The sequence below is a fragment of the Arachis stenosperma genome, chromosome 3 (assembly GCF_014773155.1).
Source record: "Arachis stenosperma cultivar V10309 chromosome 3, arast.V10309.gnm1.PFL2, whole genome shotgun sequence".
NCBI lineage: Eukaryota > Viridiplantae > Streptophyta > Magnoliopsida > Fabales > Fabaceae > Arachis > Arachis stenosperma.
In genome coordinates, this window is record NC_080379.1 from 3752982 (window position 1) to 3771964 (window position 18983).

An 18983-nucleotide genomic window follows, 5' to 3' on the forward strand; every position below is an offset into this window, starting at 1 on the left:
TTTTTTTCCTACCACTTTTGTTAAATATATATAGTAAATGACTATGTAATTGTATTTATTAGGAAGAAAGTGAAGAAGAAAATGACAATAACTCAACTAACCATGATAAAAAGATTTGACTTAAATTACTTTTTAATCTTTTTGTTTCTAATTGTACTACTTTTAACTATTTTATTTCTACTTCTTATGTGCCTTATTATTATAGTTTAGGATTTTTTTTTTCATTTTTCTTCTCACTTTCATGATATTTATTTTTTTTAGATTACTCTATAATTTTATATTCTCCTATTTTTTATTTTTTATATAGGTTACTCTATATTTTTTATAGTCTCTTACTAATTATTTTTATATAAAATACTGTATGATTTTAATATTAATGTTATTTTTCTTTAATAGGTATAAATTGAGTAATAAATTGATTTTATATTCTCCTATTTTTCTTATATTTTCTATATAAATTAACATTTATTTGACACTTTTTCTTTATCTTCTCTTTTACATAATATCATGTCATTTATTTATTTTTTTCCGTCCTTACTAATATTTTATACAAATATTTAAAAAATTCAGTTGATAGCCACAATTTTTTTTAATCTGATAAATATATGTATGAAGTGATAAATTTTTAAAATACAATATCTTTACAATTGTTTTTTAATTTTTGGTTTAATTGTATTCACTAGATATTTCAACTGTATATTATATTATTTCTTTTTCTTTCAATAATTTAAATTTTTTAATATTATTTAGTTAATTTAAGGATTACTACGCCTCCACGTCTTATGTCCTAGGTACTGTAAAGAACATGCTTCCCCCAACCGCCCCAACAACAATAAATAGAAGACAAGAGGCATAAACAAAGTTGAACTTTCACAATGATGGGTTTTCATATGGATTTAAAAACTTCTTACTCAAATAATTGATGTATTACGAGCTGTGTGTCATGCGCATAGTTTGCCACTGGCGCTGATATCTCGAGGTGCGTGTGATTTTTTTAAACCGCCATGCAACGAACAGGTTTTTATTGGGTTTATTTCCTTTGAGTAAGGGAAAGGGCAGATAGTGGGAATGAAACCCTGTCTTTTCTTTCACAAAGAGAAAAATTTTATTATTGGACTATATTTATATTTTTGAATTTTATTTGATATATAATATATTAATTTGTTTATATTTTAATTTTATATAAATTATTTTATATTTTTAGTGTTGATAAAATTTTTTAAATATTATTTTTTATATTTTTTATTTTTTAATTTTATATAAATTATTATATTCTTTTAATATTAATAAATTCTTTTTAATAGATATAAATTGAGTTAAATTTTAATTCATTCTCATATTTTATATTTATTTTTTGTTATATCATTATGTAAATCAACATTCATTTTATATAATTTTTTTATCCCTTCTCACATAATTTTATATCTCTTTTTTTTCTATCACTTTTGCTAAATATATGTTCTAAATGACTATATAATTGTATTTATTAGTAAGAAAGTGAAATAGAAAATGACAGTAACTCAACTAATCATGAAAAAAAAGATTTGACTTAAATTACTTTTTAATTCTTTTGTTTCTAATTGAACTACTTTTAACTATTTTATTTCTACTTTTCATGTGCCTTATTATTATAGTTTATGATTTTTTTTCATTTTTCTTCTCATTTTCATGACATTTATTTTTCTTTAGATTACTCTATAATTTCGTATTTTCCTATTCTCTATTTTTATATAGGATACTATATGTCTTCCCTATTAATATTATTTCTCTTCATTACCTATAAACATAATTCATCCTCTTTTATAATCACTCTTTCTTATGATTATTATATAGTGTTATAATTTAAGATTCTTCTTTATTTTTTTTCTAACTATTATGTCATTTATTTTTTTTAGGTTACTCTATACTCTTTATAGTCTCTTATTATTTATTTTTATATAAAAAATAAGATACTTTATAATTTTAATGTTAATATTATTTCTTTTTAATAGATATAAATTGAATAATAAAATATAATTCATCTTCTTTTTTTATACTTACTCCTTCTTATGTTTTCTATATAAATAAACATTTACTTGACACCTCTTCTTTATCTTCTCTTTTTACATAATATCATACCATTTAATAAATTTCTAAAATATTATACTTTATTTTTTTTAGTAATTTTTGGTATAATTGTATTCGCGAGTTATTTCATCCATATATTATTTATTTTTCTTTTAATAATTTATATTTTTTAATATCATTTAGTTAATTTACGGACTATGTCCCAGGTACTGTAAAGAACATGCTTCCCCCAACCGTCCCAACAACAATAAATAGAAGACAAAAGGCAAAAACATAGTTGAACTTTCAGAATGCTGTATTTTCATATGGATTTAAAAACTTCTTACTCAGATTGGTTATTTTCTGTGCGGTGTCTATCAAATAACAAAAGAGCAGCTTTAACAGAGATAATTGATGTGTTACGAGCTGTGTGTCGTGCGCATAGTTTGCCACTGGCATTGACATGGATCCCCTGTTATTATAGTGAGGGGATAGGAGATGAAGCTTCAAGAATACGGACTAAAGAAGGGCGTAAACTTCCCGGTGAAAAAACTGTACTATGCATTGAAGAATCAGCTTGCTATATAAATGATATTGTGGTAGGAGGATTTGTTCGTGCGTGTGTTGAACATTATCTCGAGGAAGGGCAAGGTGCAGCTGGGAAAGCTCTTCAATCAAATCGTCCATTCTTCTGTCCCGATGTGAAGGCCTATAATATTAGTGAATATCCCCTTGTTCACCATGCGCGAAAATATAAGTTGAATGCCGCCGTTGCAATCAGGCTAAGGAGTACACATACCAATGATGATGATTACATAATAGAATTCTTTCTACCTGTCAATATGAATCGATGTCAAGAGCAGCAAGTTTTATTAGAGAATCTATCACGTACTATGCAGAGAATGTGTCAGACTTTGAGGAAAGTCTCGGATGCTGAATTATACGGGATCGAAGGTTCGCAAGTGCAGTTTTCAAAGGAAGAAGGCTCTCATATGGCGCCGGATGGTAACCTTGATTCGGTCCAACCTATGTCCATGACAAACAATGAAACTGAAGCTGCTCATAACCAGGTATATCTTAACAGTTGCTTCATTTGAGAAATCATTTATTATAATTTATGATTCAACTTTGTAGGATATGAATGGATCAAGAAAGCAGATTGAGAAAAAGAGAAGTCCAGTGAAGAAGAATGTTAGCTTGAGTGTTCTCCAGCAATACTTCTCCTGTAGTCTTAAAGATGCGGCTAAAAGCCTTGGTGGTAAGACTACCACAGCTTTGTCCGTGCTTATTTCTTTTAATTTATTCAATCAGCATATTATTTTGGGTTAGATGATAGATGATAAATATTTGTGCAAAACACCAAGATGATTATTATTGACAAGTTATTCTTCTTTAACAGTTTGCCCAACCACCCTGAAAAGGATATGCAGGCAACACGGAATTGCAAGATGGCCATCGCGCAAGATTAACAAAGCTAATCGTTCGTTAAAGAAAATACGAACCGTGCTCGACTCGGTCCAGGGTGTGGAAGGAGGACTGAAGTTTGATCCTTACAAGGGGGGATTTATGTCAGTAGGATCAAGCAACCAAGAAATTAATGCACATAAAAGTTCTCTTTTTCGGAAGAAATGTTCTGTAAAATATCCTGATCCTGCATCTGGTAGCAAAGGTGAGAATTTAGCTTCTGCATTCAGAGATGCTTATATCTAATTCCAAGGGTGAGTTGAAGAAAAAACAAAGCTTTTTCTGTTGATGTAGATTCAAAGCCAATAGCCATGGGTGATGGTGGATTACGGCAGGAACCCTTTCCGGTTTCTATTTTGGAAAGTTCTTGGTGTGATATAGCATATCACAGTCCAAACTCCCTGGTTGCCGATGAGATGGAAACTTATCTGAATGGGGCTGACAAGCTCGGCGAGCATTACAATCCCACTACTTCAAGCATGACAGACTCGTCGAATGGCTCTTGCTCAATTTTGCGCTCCAGCTCATCTGCCTCTGGGAAATTTGAGAATCGGAAACATTTGAAAGCCAAATCACCTTGTGTTGATAGTGGATCAAAAATTATTGTCAAAGCTGCCTACGGAGAAGATTTGATCCGTTTCAAGTTTGATCCTGCAGCTGGTTGTCTCCAGCTCTATGAAGAAGTTGCAGCAAGATTGAAATTACAAATCGGGTCATTCCAACTCAAGTATCTCGACGATGAAGAGGAATGGGTGAGGATGGTAAATGACTCAGATTTGGAAGATTGCATAGAAATGTTGGATGATCTTGGCACCCGTGCTGTGAAATTACTTGTTCACGACATGCCTAGTGGTTTGAGCAGCCTTGGCAGTAACGGTTGATGAATTCAATGAACCACAAGAAATTTTTGATCCAAATAACCTCAATGACACATCCAAGATTGTCAACATATTTCATTAGCATTGTCTTTTAGCCACACAAGTTAGATGAAAACATTTCTATAGAGTTTCCTGGATGTGGTATTGGAGTTATTTGGATTGAAGATTTTTTGTAATTTAATCTTCTTCAAAGAGAAAAGGACCTTGAAGCATGATCATGCTTCTTCAAAATGTTTATTTTCCAAACCTAGGATAATAGTCATAAGTAAGTACTAGAATGTTAAATACATAGTTGTATGAGTTTTATAATTAAATAGCTTATAAAATTTTATAGTTAAATAGTTGCAGTCAAGAGTGAGATAAATAGTTCTAGGTTGCTTTTATCCCAGTTTTTGTATAAAATCATCAATAATTTAGGATAGATATTATAAATAAATTTTTCTATAATTATGTTGTTTTTATTCTCACAGGATAATCTAATTAATAAGAAAAGTTAATACCAGTGCTTAATAACTGTTATCTCTTTTATTTTTGGTGTATTATTTATCCAAAAACTTGCATAACAAAAAAAGGTAACCTGATGAAAGCAAGAAAATATAGTAGAGACATTTTTATTAGGTAGGAAAAAAAATCTCTCAGATCATTACGTTATCTTTTCACAATCTATTTATCTATAAGTAATAAGTAACATATTATAACATATTTATTCTTAACTTCTTAGGATTTTAATATGATGCCACGTCAGTTTTTAGTGATTCTAGATTCATTCTTAACTTTTTAGAATTTTACTGTTCAAAGAGGTCAAATTCACACTATTACTTAATTATTTCATTGTCATTCTCAATATAAAAAGAATGGAATCAGATTCTGTAAAATTTTGGAGATCCACATTCTACCGAACTAAACTAAGAGCGCTTATTATTTATTTTTTTAATAATATAATAATATTTATTATTAAATTTTAAGTGACCCCAATACATCTTGACCATATACCATATACTATATATAAATATTGATATATATATTTCTCCGATTTAAATCGATTTCAATTGATCTTTTATTATTTCTCCTCCGATAAGTATTAGTTCGAGATAGGGATGATATGATTTGAAATTAAAAAATTTATTATTTTTTGATCACCAATTTAGTATTTCATTTAAAATAACTTTTCTCTGTAAAATAAATAGATTCAAAATTAGATATTGATATGAATTATAAATAAAATTTTTTATTTAATAGAATTATTTTTATTTAAAGATTTTATTAATCTTAAATAAAAATAATTCTAAAATTTTATTTTTTTAATTTTATTAAAAATATAACTATTTGAAATTATTTTAGTTAATATTATATACAAATTCTATATTCTATTAGAGAATAGAATCCACCTAATTCAAAGTATTCCAACGTTTATATTTTTTATACAAAAATAACTTTTTGAATTTTTTGTAGAAATTGATTGTATTGATGAATAAGCTTTTAATTCTATCCAAAAATCTTTCATTTTTCAAAGAGTTTTTTGAATTTTTTTGGATTTCGAGATGCATTTTTTTGGAACTGCCACGCAACTAATATAATTTTTTATTGTCCTACGAAAAGATCTGTCTACAAAATCTTTCCTTTTTCAAAGAGTTTTTTTTTATCTTGAAATGCGTTTCTTTGGAATGGCCAAAAACCTTTCATTTTTTAAAGAATTTTTTGAATTTTTTTAGATCTCGAGGTGCGTTTCTTTGGAACTGACATGCAACAACAACAAAGCCTTGTCCCACTAAGTGGGGTCAGCTACATGAATCAAACGACGCGATTGTGTTTTGTCATGTATCATGTCTATAGAGAGACCGTTTATATGTAGATTTCGTTTGACCACCTCATGGATGGTCTTCTTAGGTCTTCCTCTGTCTTTCTTTCCTTGTCCATCTTCCATCTTATCCACCCTCCTGACTGGATGTTATATCGGTCTTCTTCTCACATGTCCAAACCATCTGAGACGCGATTCAACCATCTTTTCCACAATGGGTGTTACTCCAACTCTCTCCCTTATATCTTCGTTCCTTATTTTATCCAATTGCGTATGACCACTCATCCATCTCAACATCTTCATCTCTGTCACACTCAATTTATGTTCGTGCTCCCCTTTAGCCGCCCAACACTCGTACCATAAAGCATAGTCGGTCTTATAACGGGGCAATAGAATTTACCTTTAAATTTTAGAGGTACCTTTTTGTCGCATATAAAACCAGATGCAACTAATATAATTTTTTATTGCCTACGAAAAGATCTGGGCAAAAACCTTTCCTTTTTCAAAGAGTTTTTCGATTTTTTTTGAAATCGAGGTGTGTCTCTTTGGAAGAGCCAAAAGTCTTTCCTTCTTCAAAGAGATTTTTTTTTATTTTTTTTTGTATCTTGAGATGCGTTTCTTTGGAATTGTCATGCAACTAATATAGTTTTTTATTGCTCTACGAAAAGATCTGTTGAAAAATCTTTCTATTTTCAAAGAGTTTTTTTTTTGGATCTGGATGTGCGTTTCTTTGAAACAACTGGGATGTATTGTGTCGATTCTTTTAAGTCATTTTTTATAATAGGGGAATTATAGTCATTTTTATAAAAAATATTAATTTAAATCGGTTTAAGATTTGGTTTATTGATTTTTTGGTCAAACCAATTTATATCATCTAATTTTGACAAAAATAACACAATTTGATCGATTATATAGGTTGGATATTAATTATTAAAAAAAATATCTTTACAAAAATACGTTTTAAGCGTCTTTATGTGATTGGCTCCCTATTATTATAGCTTTAAGATTCGTTTTCATTTTTCTTCTCATTTTCATGACATTTATTTTTCTTTTAAGTTATTCTATAATTTTCATATTCTCTTACTTTTTACTCTTATATGTCTTCAATGTTAATATAATTTTTTTATTAGGTATAAACATAATTCATCCTCTTTTAATATATTCATTCACTCTTTCTTATTTATGATTATTATATAGCATTACAATTTAGCATTTTTCTTCATTTTCTTTCTCATTCTTATGTCATTTATTTTTCTTTAGGTTACTTTATACTTTTTATATTCACTTACTCTTTAATTTTATATAAGATACTAGATGATTGCAATGTTAATGTTATTTCTCTTTAATAGTATAAATTATGTAATAAAACATAATTTATCATCTTCTTTCATACTTATTCTTTTTATATTTTCCATATAAATTAATATTCACTTCACATCTCGTCTTTATCTCTTCTTTATTTACATAATATCATGCCATTTATTCTTTTTTCTTTCATTTTTACTAATATTTGACACAAATATTAAAAGAATTTGGTTATTGACCACAACTCTTTTTTTAGTTTGCTAAACATATATTAGGTAATAAATTACTAAAACTCTGTATCTTTATAATTTTTTAAGGTTTTTTTTATTTTTAATTTAATTGTATTCATTAGTTATATCATTCATATATTTTTTTTTTCTTTCAACAATTTAATTATATTTTTTTAATATCATTTAGTTATGATATGTTAAAAATACATAATACTATTGTGAGTCATGAAAAATAAAATTAAAAAAATTAAATATTAATTTTAATTATATATCATGTCCTTTATAATTTTTTTTAATTTTTAATTTTTAGTCTAATTGTAGTCATTAATTATATCATTTATATATCACTTCTTTTTCATTTCAATCATTTACATTTTTTAATATCATTTAATTCTAATATTATTAAAAATACATAATCTTATTAAATAAAATTAAAAAATTGAATGTTAATTTCAGTTATTGCAATATTATATTTAAACTTGTTTTTTATCTAACAATTTTATATTTGTACTATAATACTTAAATATAATCTAGAAAAATAAATAAATAAAAATAACTACTTAAAAGAATAAAAATATAAAATATAAAATCAAATAAATAAATTTAAATTGAGTATTTTTATAATTTTACTTAAAATTATGTATAAATTTTTAATTATATAATATTAAATTTTAAATTAATTTATATATTTTATACAGTATCTATCTATTTTATTAATCCAGTAAAGTCACCAAAAAAAAATTAATCCAGTAAATAAATTAAACCGTGGATGAACAAAATAAAGTCTACTCAAAGGGGAAGGTGTTCGCACTTCGCACATTACTTCTCTTCTCAGTGGCATTCCAAGCCCATCCAAAACAGAAAATTTACTAATAAAATCACATTGTATGTTTACTACACTTAAAATAATGCCATCAATACATCATAGACGAGGAACGAAAAAATACCTATCTGGAAGGGCTGGAACCAACTCTTTAACTTCTTGAATGACTGAACTTTCTGTATTTCTAGATGAGGAATGTTTTTTCTGTATGAAACAGAAAAGAGAGAATCAAGATTGACTACACAATAACACAATTCTCATAGCAGGATGCAAACACTGATCAAATATGTTAAATAGTAATGGATGAAAAATTGAAAATTACACATTATAAAATGGAGTCATATGGTAAAGTAAAACAACATGTTATCGACAAATTAGCATAAATAATAGAAAAGTTATTTTCATCATCATAACTGGTAAAATGCAAAAGTCATGAACATCTTCAATTGGATTATACCTAGGCCTTCAATTATGGCAAACTCCTTTAATAAATGAGCTACAAGCTAACATTATATGCAAATATACTTGTCTTATCACAAGCATCTTGGATGGCTAGGTATTGGATGCTTTACTTAGTAGAGGTGGGTTCTGTTCCTTCACAAGACATGCAAGATGAATCTCTCATATCTACGTCAGTATATGATTCATGTAAAGCAGGTTTGTTGACAACATTCTTAGTATATTCTCTGTGGTTGGCTGAAGCACCACAAAACCTCCTTCCTTGTTGTAGGTGGACAAAATGAAACACTTTCCTCTTTAATGGAAGTAGAGGGTTGAAACAAAACTGGTGTAAAATCCCCAATACTTTCTGCTTCATAGTTTGAATATATTCTATCCTCCTAAAGTTTATCATGATCATTATCATCAACACCATTGTCACTATCATCACCATCTTTGCAGAGATTATCCCATGAGTAATTGATTATTCTGATTGATTATATTTGGGTACATCCGTTAAAATTGTAAATTTTCCATAGAAATTTTCTATTCTTTAGTTGGCATCAGTTACCAAATTAAAGAGTACAACGGCATTTGTTTACTGCTCTGATAATTGCTCTAATGAGAGATACAAGGGCTGATAAGCCATGGATATGCCGAAAAGATTGAGTACTGCAAGTTCTAACCTGGTAAGTATGTCTTCTTCATCCGAGATAGAGTCTGGAATCTGAAAAATAATTTGTGCCAAATTGTGATTAAAAAGTTGAATTATTTGGTGTTTTCATTAACTGTCTGATACAATTAAAACTAAAATCTAGATAAGTTTTTGATTTGGGCTTTGCGACAATGATTTTGATGGGGTTAAATTGTTTGAGTCAAGAGTCTTGTATGTTTTGACTTGACTTGATTGTTTTCTTACCTTCTAGCAAACTCCTCCAATCTCCTATTCCAATGTCAGCCTTTAGGAATGTACAATACCAAAAGAAAAAGTATGATGAGCTAATGGAAATTTATAGAGTATTAGAGATATAACCATTAGTGTTACCTTTTCTCATCAGCTGAAACTTTTGGGATGAGTGGTATCATGACATGATATTAGAGCACTAAATTCAAAAGTTCAAGAGTTCAATCCTTTGTGAACCCCCCAAAATCAGTCTAAGCTTTTGATGTTACAAGAGCAAACATGACTGAAGAGATTATACTCCAAAAATTAGAAGATGCAATTCAATTTTTGTTAGAAAAAGTTGGTGCCATAGCAAATAATAGTTAATTATAAAAATATTGTTAAATGGATTGAAGGAAAAAATGACATTAGCTGGGAATTACGATTTTTAAAAAATAAAACAAAGAATAAAATTCATATTTTTTAACATATGAGAGTGGTATACAAGGAGGACAAATGGTTCCGCCCATGGGATTAGATTGCTTTAAATAAAGCTAGTAGGTGGTTAATTATGGAGTTCATAAATCAAAGGATATATATAAAGGATATAGATACTTAGTAATATAAGGTGTCTTTATGTAATATATGCATGTATGTGGTTGGTGAGTTATAAAATTGTTGCAGTTTGTAATGTTGGTGGGTAGGTGTTACTAAAAAAATGAAAAATATGTTGAATGTGCTTAGTTGGATTTAAGTCCATGCAATCTAAATTTTTTTTTATGGCATTATCAAAGGGGATTATTATATTCATAAGAAACTCTTGTAATTTTCTATTTTGAGTCGAGACTTTTAAGATTAGTCTAGAAAAGAAAGAGACATCGAAAGGACGGATCTAAAAATTTTAATATGGAGAAGCTGAATTTTAGATAATTTTTTTCATTCCATAAAAATAATTAACATATAGTTATTAGAGTTAATTTTTTAAAAAATTTATCAAAAAATATATATATAATTATAATTTTTTTTACAATTTTATTTTTAATATGATAATTACATAAACTGATAAAAGCATGAAAATATAGTAGACATTTTATTAGGTATAAAAAAAGATCCTTTCGATAATTATATTTTCTTCTCACAATTTATTTATCTATTAGTAATATATTATAATAGAGTTAAAGGTAATTTTCGTATTTATTAACTTCTTAAGTTTTTAATATGGTGTCATGCCAGTTTAAAGTGGCTCTAGATTCATTCTTAACTTTTTAAAATTCTACTATTCTTTTCTAAAATTCTACAATACAGACGAAGTGATTCAGGAGGTCTGTAAGATTTTGGAGACCCATGTTTTACCAAACTGAACTAAGAGCGCTTATTATTTATTTTTTAATAACATATAATAATATTATATTAATAAAATATTATTAAATTTTAAGTGATTCCAATACGTCTTGCCTGCATATACTATATATTATATATAAATATTGATATATATGTATCTCCGATTTGAATCGGTCTCAATTAATTCCTTTCTCCTATAATAAGTATTAGTTCGAGATAGAGAAGACAGGATTTAAAATTCAAAAAATTATTATTTTTGGATCACCAATTTAGTATTTTATTAAAATATTTTTTCTCTATAAAATAAATAGATTCCAAAATAGATATTTATATGAGTTATAATAAAAAAATTATTTAATAGAATTATTTTTATTTAAAGATTCTATTAAAATTAAATAAAGATAATTCTAAAATTTTATTTTATTAAAATATATAATTATTTGAAATGATTTTAGTTAATATTATATACAAAGTCTATATTATATTGGAGAATAGAATCCACTATTTCAGAGTATTCCAACATTTGTATGAATTTTAAAATTGTCTAAAAACCTTTCTTTTTCCAAAGAAGTTTTTGATAGGTAGAGAGGATAGCGAAATCGAACCCGCGTCTTAATATTAATTTTATTTGTGTTTTAATTTTATATAGATTATTCTATACTTTCAATGTTAATAGAATTTTTTAAATATTATTTTTTATATTTTTTATTTTTTAATTTTATATAGGTTACTATATCCTTTCAATGTTAATAAATTATTTTTAATAGGTGTAAATTGAGTTAAATTCTAATTTATTCTCATATTTTATATTTACTCTTTATTATATCTCTATATAAATCAACATTCACTTTATATAATTTCTTTATCCCTTCTCACATAATCTCATATCTCCTTTATTCTTTTTAGTGTAAAAAATTTATAGATAACTAATCATATATGATTATATTAATAAAAATAATTAATTTTCACAATCATTACTTAAAAATACATATAAATGCATGAATTCAATTAATTAGATAATTATACAAAAAAAATTATATTAAAATTAAACTCATATATATGTAAGAAAAATAACAAAATAAAATATAAATATTATTAAGCTTTTGCAAAGATCAAAATTAACAAATTAAATGTAATATTTACTTAAATTGATAATAATAATAATAATAATAATAATAATAATAATAATAATAATAATAATAATAATAATAATTAATTGCAGTTTTATATGAATAAATATTTTATTTGATCATCCACTAATTTAAAAACTTAGCTATATAAAGATACGTATAAAATATATAATAATTAAATAAAATATCTGGCAAAAATCGAATAAAATAAGAGAAAAAAGACAAGAATCTCAATCTTTCTTTTTGCTGGGTATTCGTTTTTCAAGATTACAACCTTACTAAATTAATATCTACACAAAGAGAAGACTTACGTAGCCTACTGGTTGATTTTTTGTTTCTTTGAAATCGATTATAAAATGAGAAAAAGAAAATAAATGAGAAATGAATTCTTGATTTTTTTTTAAAATACCTATGTTGCAGCAAAACTTAATTATCTATAACTCTCTATGAAATTCATAAGTTTTTTTTATTTAGGTATATAAGTTGTCTTAAGTTTTTAATAATTAAAAACCTATGAATGATTCATTTTAATTCGAATTTATTTGTTTTTATAAAAAAATATTTAAAAACCTATCATTTGTTTTTATATTTAATTATATAATATTGTATTAATATAATATCAATATACATAATTATATTAAGAAGAATGATTCAATTAAATAATAATATAAATATATATGATACTAAAATAACATAATAAAATTAAACTCATGATATTTGTATGTTTAATTAGACATGCTATGGCAATTAATAAAAAATAACAATAAAATTATTTTTGAGATTCTTTTTTGGATTATATCTTTACATATAAATTAAAAAAATAGAGAAAAAAATATTTAGAATGAAAAACAGAGAGATAAATACATAAAAAAAAGTCTCAAATAAATTATCGCTCCAAAAATCAGGACAAAAACCTCAATCAAAAGTAAGAAATTTTTGTTATTTTTTTTTGTTTTGTTCTCATAAAAATGACAAATTTTTAAATTTTAACACTCTTTTTTTAAGAAAATAAAAACTGATTTCATATTTTATTCAAATTGATAGTTAAATAGTTACGGTTAAGAGTGAAATAAATAGTTTTAGGTTGTTTTTATCCCAATTTTTGTATAAAATCATCAATATTTTAAAATAAATATTGTAAATAAGTTTTCATATAATTTTGTTGTTTTTATTTTCACAGGATAATCTAATTAATAATATAAATTAATACAGTGCATAATAACTATTATCTCTACTATTTTTGATGTACTGTTTATCCAAAAATTTGCAGAGCAAAAAAAAGTAACAGATAAAAACAAAAAAATATAGAGAGATATTTTACTAGGTACAAAAAAAGATCTCTCGGATAATTATATTATCTTCTCGCAATCTATTTATCTATTAGTAATATATTATAAAAGAGCTAAAGATAATTATTTTCGTATTTATTAGGGTTTTTTACTTAAATAAATTGTTTAGGGTTCAAAATTACCTGATTCCCCTGAAACAGATTCTGAAACGTGATTACCCTTTTAGTATTATTATATAAATCATCCTAGGTTGCATAGGGTTATATAAAACATGAATCATCTCAGTCTAAGACAATTAATGTATGAACTTGTAAGCCAAATTAAACGTAAATCGTGGCAGGGTCTCTTGGGTTAGAAATAGAGTATAAATCGTCCCAGGGTTGTAGGTTTCACATGTTTATAGGGTAAATCACACTAGACTGTCACGATTTATACATTATTGGGACCTTCTTTAGCCTGGCATGATTTATATGTTATTTTGTAACACTAACTGAGCTGGGACGAAGATATAAATATTATTAAGATTTTGCAAAGATCAAAATTGACAAATAAATATAACATTTACTTAAATTGATAATAATAATAATAACAATAATAATAATAATAATAATAATAATAATAATTGCAGTTTTATATGAATATATATTTTATTTGATCACCCACTAATTTAAAAATTTAGTTATACAAGGATATACATAAAATATATAATAATTAAATAAAATATCTGACAAAATAAAATAAAATAAAGGAAAGAAGATAAAAATCTCAATCTTCTTCTTGCTGAATATTCATTTTTTAAGATTATAATTTTACTAGATTAATATTCACATAAAGAAAAAACTTACAATCCATTGATTTATTTTTTGTTTTTTTGAAATCGCTTATAAAATGAGAGAAAAAAATAAATGAGAAATGAGTTGTTGATTATTTTGTAAACAATTTATTTAGATAATTACTAAATTTATTTTATTTATTTAAATAAAAAATCCGTAAGGAGACACAAGACACTTTACGGAACAAAATTTTGTACGTATGCTGGCGCTTAAGAGACAGAGAATGAAACTACGTAACTATAGACAAGGGCCTCGGGTATACCCTCCAAAGGTCAAGTCAAAACGTAATATTTTGACCACTTTTTGTGAACTTGAATAGCCGCATGCATCACGTGTAAGCTAAGCTTGGATTATTGGATTGGGTCTCTTGTCTCTTGATGCTCATGAAAAGCCTAAAAATTAAAAAAGAATAATGGTAATAAAATAATAATCCCTTCATATATATCTCATTTCATGATCTAAATCATCTCATCACATGCATGGAAACTTATAGAATTCTATGGGCCAGTCTTGGATCCTTTATTGATTCTTGAGGTCGCTTACTTCAGCAATTTAGACCATCCCAAAGCAGCCATGATTTTTTTTTTTTTTTTACAACAGAAGATAATATATAGAGAAAAAGTCTAGCAAGTCAATAGTTAATTAATTTAAAAATCAGTCAATAATAAAAAGAAATAAACATAAAAAATATTTAAAATTAAAAACAATAAAAATATCTAAAGTTTATATAAATAATATTTAAAAATAAAATAAAATAAAATCAATTTAAAATATAAAATTTAGAATTTAAAATTTAAAAATCAAAATTTAGTATTTAAAAGTTAAAATTTAAAATTTAAAACTTAAAATTAAAAATTTAGTATATAAAATTTAGAATTTAGAATGATCGGAGAAGGTAGTAGGATGGCAGCCAATGATGACGACAGGTGTTCAATAGTAATGATAGATGAAATTGTTATATTGAAAGGTAAAAGAAAAAGCGAAAATCATAATTTATTTTTAATATTGGGTTCAATAATCTAAAATGAGTTCTTGAAAGATAAGACTTACGTCACTTTTTTAATTTTAATATTGGGAGAAGCATAATGTATAACAAGTTTATGGGAGTGCATGGGACTTTACCGGCATGTGACAGCTGTGATCAAGTAATCGAATGGTTTGGTTTGGGAACAGTAATCGAACGGTCCGATTTAAGGTTCGGCGGGTACATAAATCGGACCGTTCGATTTGTGCACTCCCAAGCCACGCGTCAGCCATGCAACCTCCCCATTTTCTCTGCTTGTATAGCCCGAAATCCCCTCATCCCTTTCACCCTCTCACTTTCGTTTCAACATTCTCCAATCTTATCATCTTCAACCTCCATTAATGATAAAATTTAAGGTTTGAAAAAAAATTTGGACCATCAGCCTTCAACAATATCAAGGAGAAAGAGAGTAAAAAATGTCAATCGTTTAGAACTCCACATTACTAATTATCTTGATTATCCTAATTATGTAAGTTTTTATTTTTAAATAATTTAATTTAATTAAAATAATAGTAGTAATGTTAGAAATTAATGGTGATAAAATATAGTGATAATATTAGTTAGAAGTTAGCAGTGATAAAATATAGTGACAATATTAGAGATTTGCTAAATATTTTGATTTAATTAAGATAACAATAATAATGTTAGAGATTAATAATAATATAATAAATTATAGTGATTATGTTAGAGATTAGTGTAGTAATATTGATTTATATTAAGATTATGGATGTATGATAATAAATTAATTGTTATCAATTGTTTTGTGGTAATAAGTTTTATTAAAGTGTGTAGGTATGAATGATAATAAAATAATTAATATTAATTGTTATTAATTGCAGTAATTAGGACTATACGTGTAATAATAAATTAAATAATATAAGTTGTTATTAATATAGTAATAATTTTTATTAAGATTATAGGTTTGATAATAAATAAATTGAGTAGTATTAATTGTTAGTAATAAATTAATTGTAGTAATAATTTTTATTAAGGTATGACAATAAATAATTATTATGAGGATAATATAGGAGATATATCAAAATTATTGAACTAATTATTTTTCTTATGAGTGTAATATAGAAATTCAATAAAGGATTAATAATTTATTAATGATTTATCATTATGTGTTGTTAGAGTAGAATAGAATAGTTATCTAAGATTATTATTTGTTATGTTGGAAGTATAAATATTAAAATTATTTTTAATATAATAATTGTTGAAAATGACATAATTAATGTATTATTATTATTATTATTATTATTATTATATTATTATTATTATTATTATTATTATTATTATTATTATTATTATTATTATACAAATTTAATTTGTTAATTAAAGAAGGTTACATTTGTTTAATGTGGTCTATGGCTATGTTTTGTAGGGTTTGTGGATGTTGCAAAGTGACCACTACATGCCGCCGGATCGGTACAATCCAATAGTGGAAGGGCATTTACGGGACACCGGCTTTTATCATGTTTCATAGATTGGAGTTGTCCAATGTCAGTCTACATTAGTTAATGCTCTGATCGAGAGATGGCGCCCTGAGACTCACACATTCTATTTTTCGGTTGGTGAGTGTGCCGGGACGCTGGAGGACGTGGCGTTAATTCTTGGTCTTCCGACGAATGGTCTGCCAGTTATAGGACCGACACTCAGTAGTTATGAGGCATTAGAGGCTGAATGCTTGGATCAGTTTGGTGTTGCACCTAGGAAGGCAGACTGTACGGGAAGTTTCATCAAGTTGACGTGGTTTCGAGGATTGAAAGATCGTTTAGTGTTGGTTGATGATATTCAAATTCAGAGGTATGCGAAGTATCACATAATGTTATTGTTTGTGATCGTTGTGTTTGGAAATAAGTCTGAGGTAGGGGTGCACTGAAAGTTTCTGCCGTTACTCCGTAACTTTGCCGAGATCATACAGTTCAGTTGGGGATCGGCATACTTGGCACACCTGTATAGAGCGTTGTGTAGAGAAACTCGTGTCGAATGTAAGGAGATTGATGGTCCGCTGACACTTTTGCTTACCTGGGCTTGGATCCGTCTATCATTTATTGCGCCGATTCCTGGAAATTCTCAATTCTTTCCGATTGCAAATAGGTAAATTTAATTACTAAATGCTTTGAAAAAGTGTATTTTAAATTTGATTGATAAATGTTAATTAACGAATTGTCTGATGTCAAGTGGTGTAACTGGGATCGTAAGAATCGGTCTTACAGATTTCGTAGCCTTGCTCACTTTAGGAGAGCACTGGATGATCTGCAAGAATGACAAGTTTGTTGTAATAAATAAGTAGTTGTTTTTGTTTACCCGTATTATTATTCGGTGTGTAATCTTCTTTTACTTGCATAATGTATGCAGTTTGTTTGGGAGGCTTATGCAATTGGTCAGATCGATCCAGACGTGATTCTTCCTGACATCCGTCAGCATTCGACTATTTAGAGTGCCACAGTTCCGCTTATATCTTTTGAATGTATTGAGTGGCATGTATCTAATAGACTGAGGAGGCAATTTGGCTTGACTCAGGGCGTTCCTTATCAAGAGCGGGATCTAGGTGAAGCATACGGTGAAGTTCTGACAGGTCCCAAGAATCAAGATTGGTCTAGAACCCACCCATTCTGGGTTATGCATTGGACGAATCGGTATAGTCATGTTCTTGTCGAGCACATGGTCCCATAACAGCATCAGCTTGAAATCTACTTGCATTGGTACCGAGATACATATGGTGACCACTTGCATCTGTCAGATTTCAAACCGCAAGAAAATAAGAAGAGTGATCCTATTCATAATTAGGAGAATCAACAAGAACAACCACCGCCACCACCATTGCCACCGTAACTGCCACCGCAACCGTCACAAACACAAGCACATCAAGAGCCTGAGCAGTTCACACCATACATTCCTGACACACATTATGCGGATTATTTTACACCATCATATCCAGTACATCAACAGTATTAGAGTGTCCCGCACCAAGAATCAAGTAAATAGAGTTCATTTAGCCAGCTGCTTGGATTCATGGCTCCTGTGCCAGGTTACTCACATCCAGGTTACAGAGACATTCCCACCAAGTAAAGGGCCCAACCGAATGGGATTACTCCAGATAGATTGTCATTGGATACGAGACCTTGATAGCGCACTTCCTCTGGTAATTTCGGAGTTAGACTTTCTATTGACTCGAGTAGGAGTGATGATGCCACAGGAGGGATCATACAGAGCTTAAATTCAGTCGTATTATGATGGGTCTATTTCAAGAGAGCAACCAGGCAGTTGATGATGAGGCTGATGACTATTCGGTTGATCATCCGGACGAGAATGAGGATGAGGACGAGAATGAGGATGAGGATGCTGATGATGTTGATGATGACGACAGTGATGGTCCAGATGATGGTCCAGTGCCTAGTGCAGGTAAAATAATTTATTGGTTGGACTAGTAAAATAATGGAATCGTGCCGATCGGAGATAAGGCCCACACCATCACGTGTCACAACATGTTGTCAC

General features: G+C 27.6%; 1 protein-coding gene and 1 long non-coding RNA gene across 2 annotated transcripts; one reads left to right on the top strand and one right to left on the bottom strand.

The window, feature by feature from the left end:
- The first annotated feature begins 2332 nt into the window (after positions 1–2332).
- Positions 2333–4759, top strand: LOC130968060 (protein NLP9-like). Its single transcript, XM_057893146.1, has 4 exons — positions 2333–3116; positions 3181–3304; positions 3446–3715; positions 3805–4759. Exons 1-4 carry the CDS (start codon positions 2358–2360, stop codon positions 4389–4391), a joined length of 1740 nt encoding a protein of 579 aa, XP_057749129.1. The 5' UTR covers positions 2333–2357; the 3' UTR covers positions 4392–4759.
- Positions 4760–8433: 3674 nt separating this feature from the next.
- LOC130968061 (uncharacterized) lies at positions 8434–10423 on the bottom strand. Its single transcript, XR_009081504.1, has 4 exons — positions 10028–10423; positions 9902–9941; positions 9669–9709; positions 8434–8748 (listed from the first exon to the last, which is right to left on the bottom strand). It is a non-coding gene; the product is annotated as an uncharacterized LOC130968061 (long non-coding RNA).
- Positions 10424–18983: the final 8560 nt, after the last annotated feature.

What these genes read in the sequence shown, in the direction of transcription:
- LOC130968060 (XM_057893146.1), top strand. Translation starts at nt 2,358, where the DNA reads ATGCTGTATTTTCATATGGATTTAAAAACTTCTTACTCAGATTGGTTA. An exon ending in CTGAAGCTGCTCATAACCAG is followed by an intron (nt 3,117 to 3,180) that starts GTATATCTTAAC and finishes TCAACTTTGTAG; the next exon opens with GATATGAATGGATCAAGAAA. An exon ending in TCCTGCATCTGGTAGCAAAG is followed by an intron (nt 3,716 to 3,804) that starts GTGAGAATTTAG and finishes CTGTTGATGTAG; the next exon opens with ATTCAAAGCCAATAGCCATG.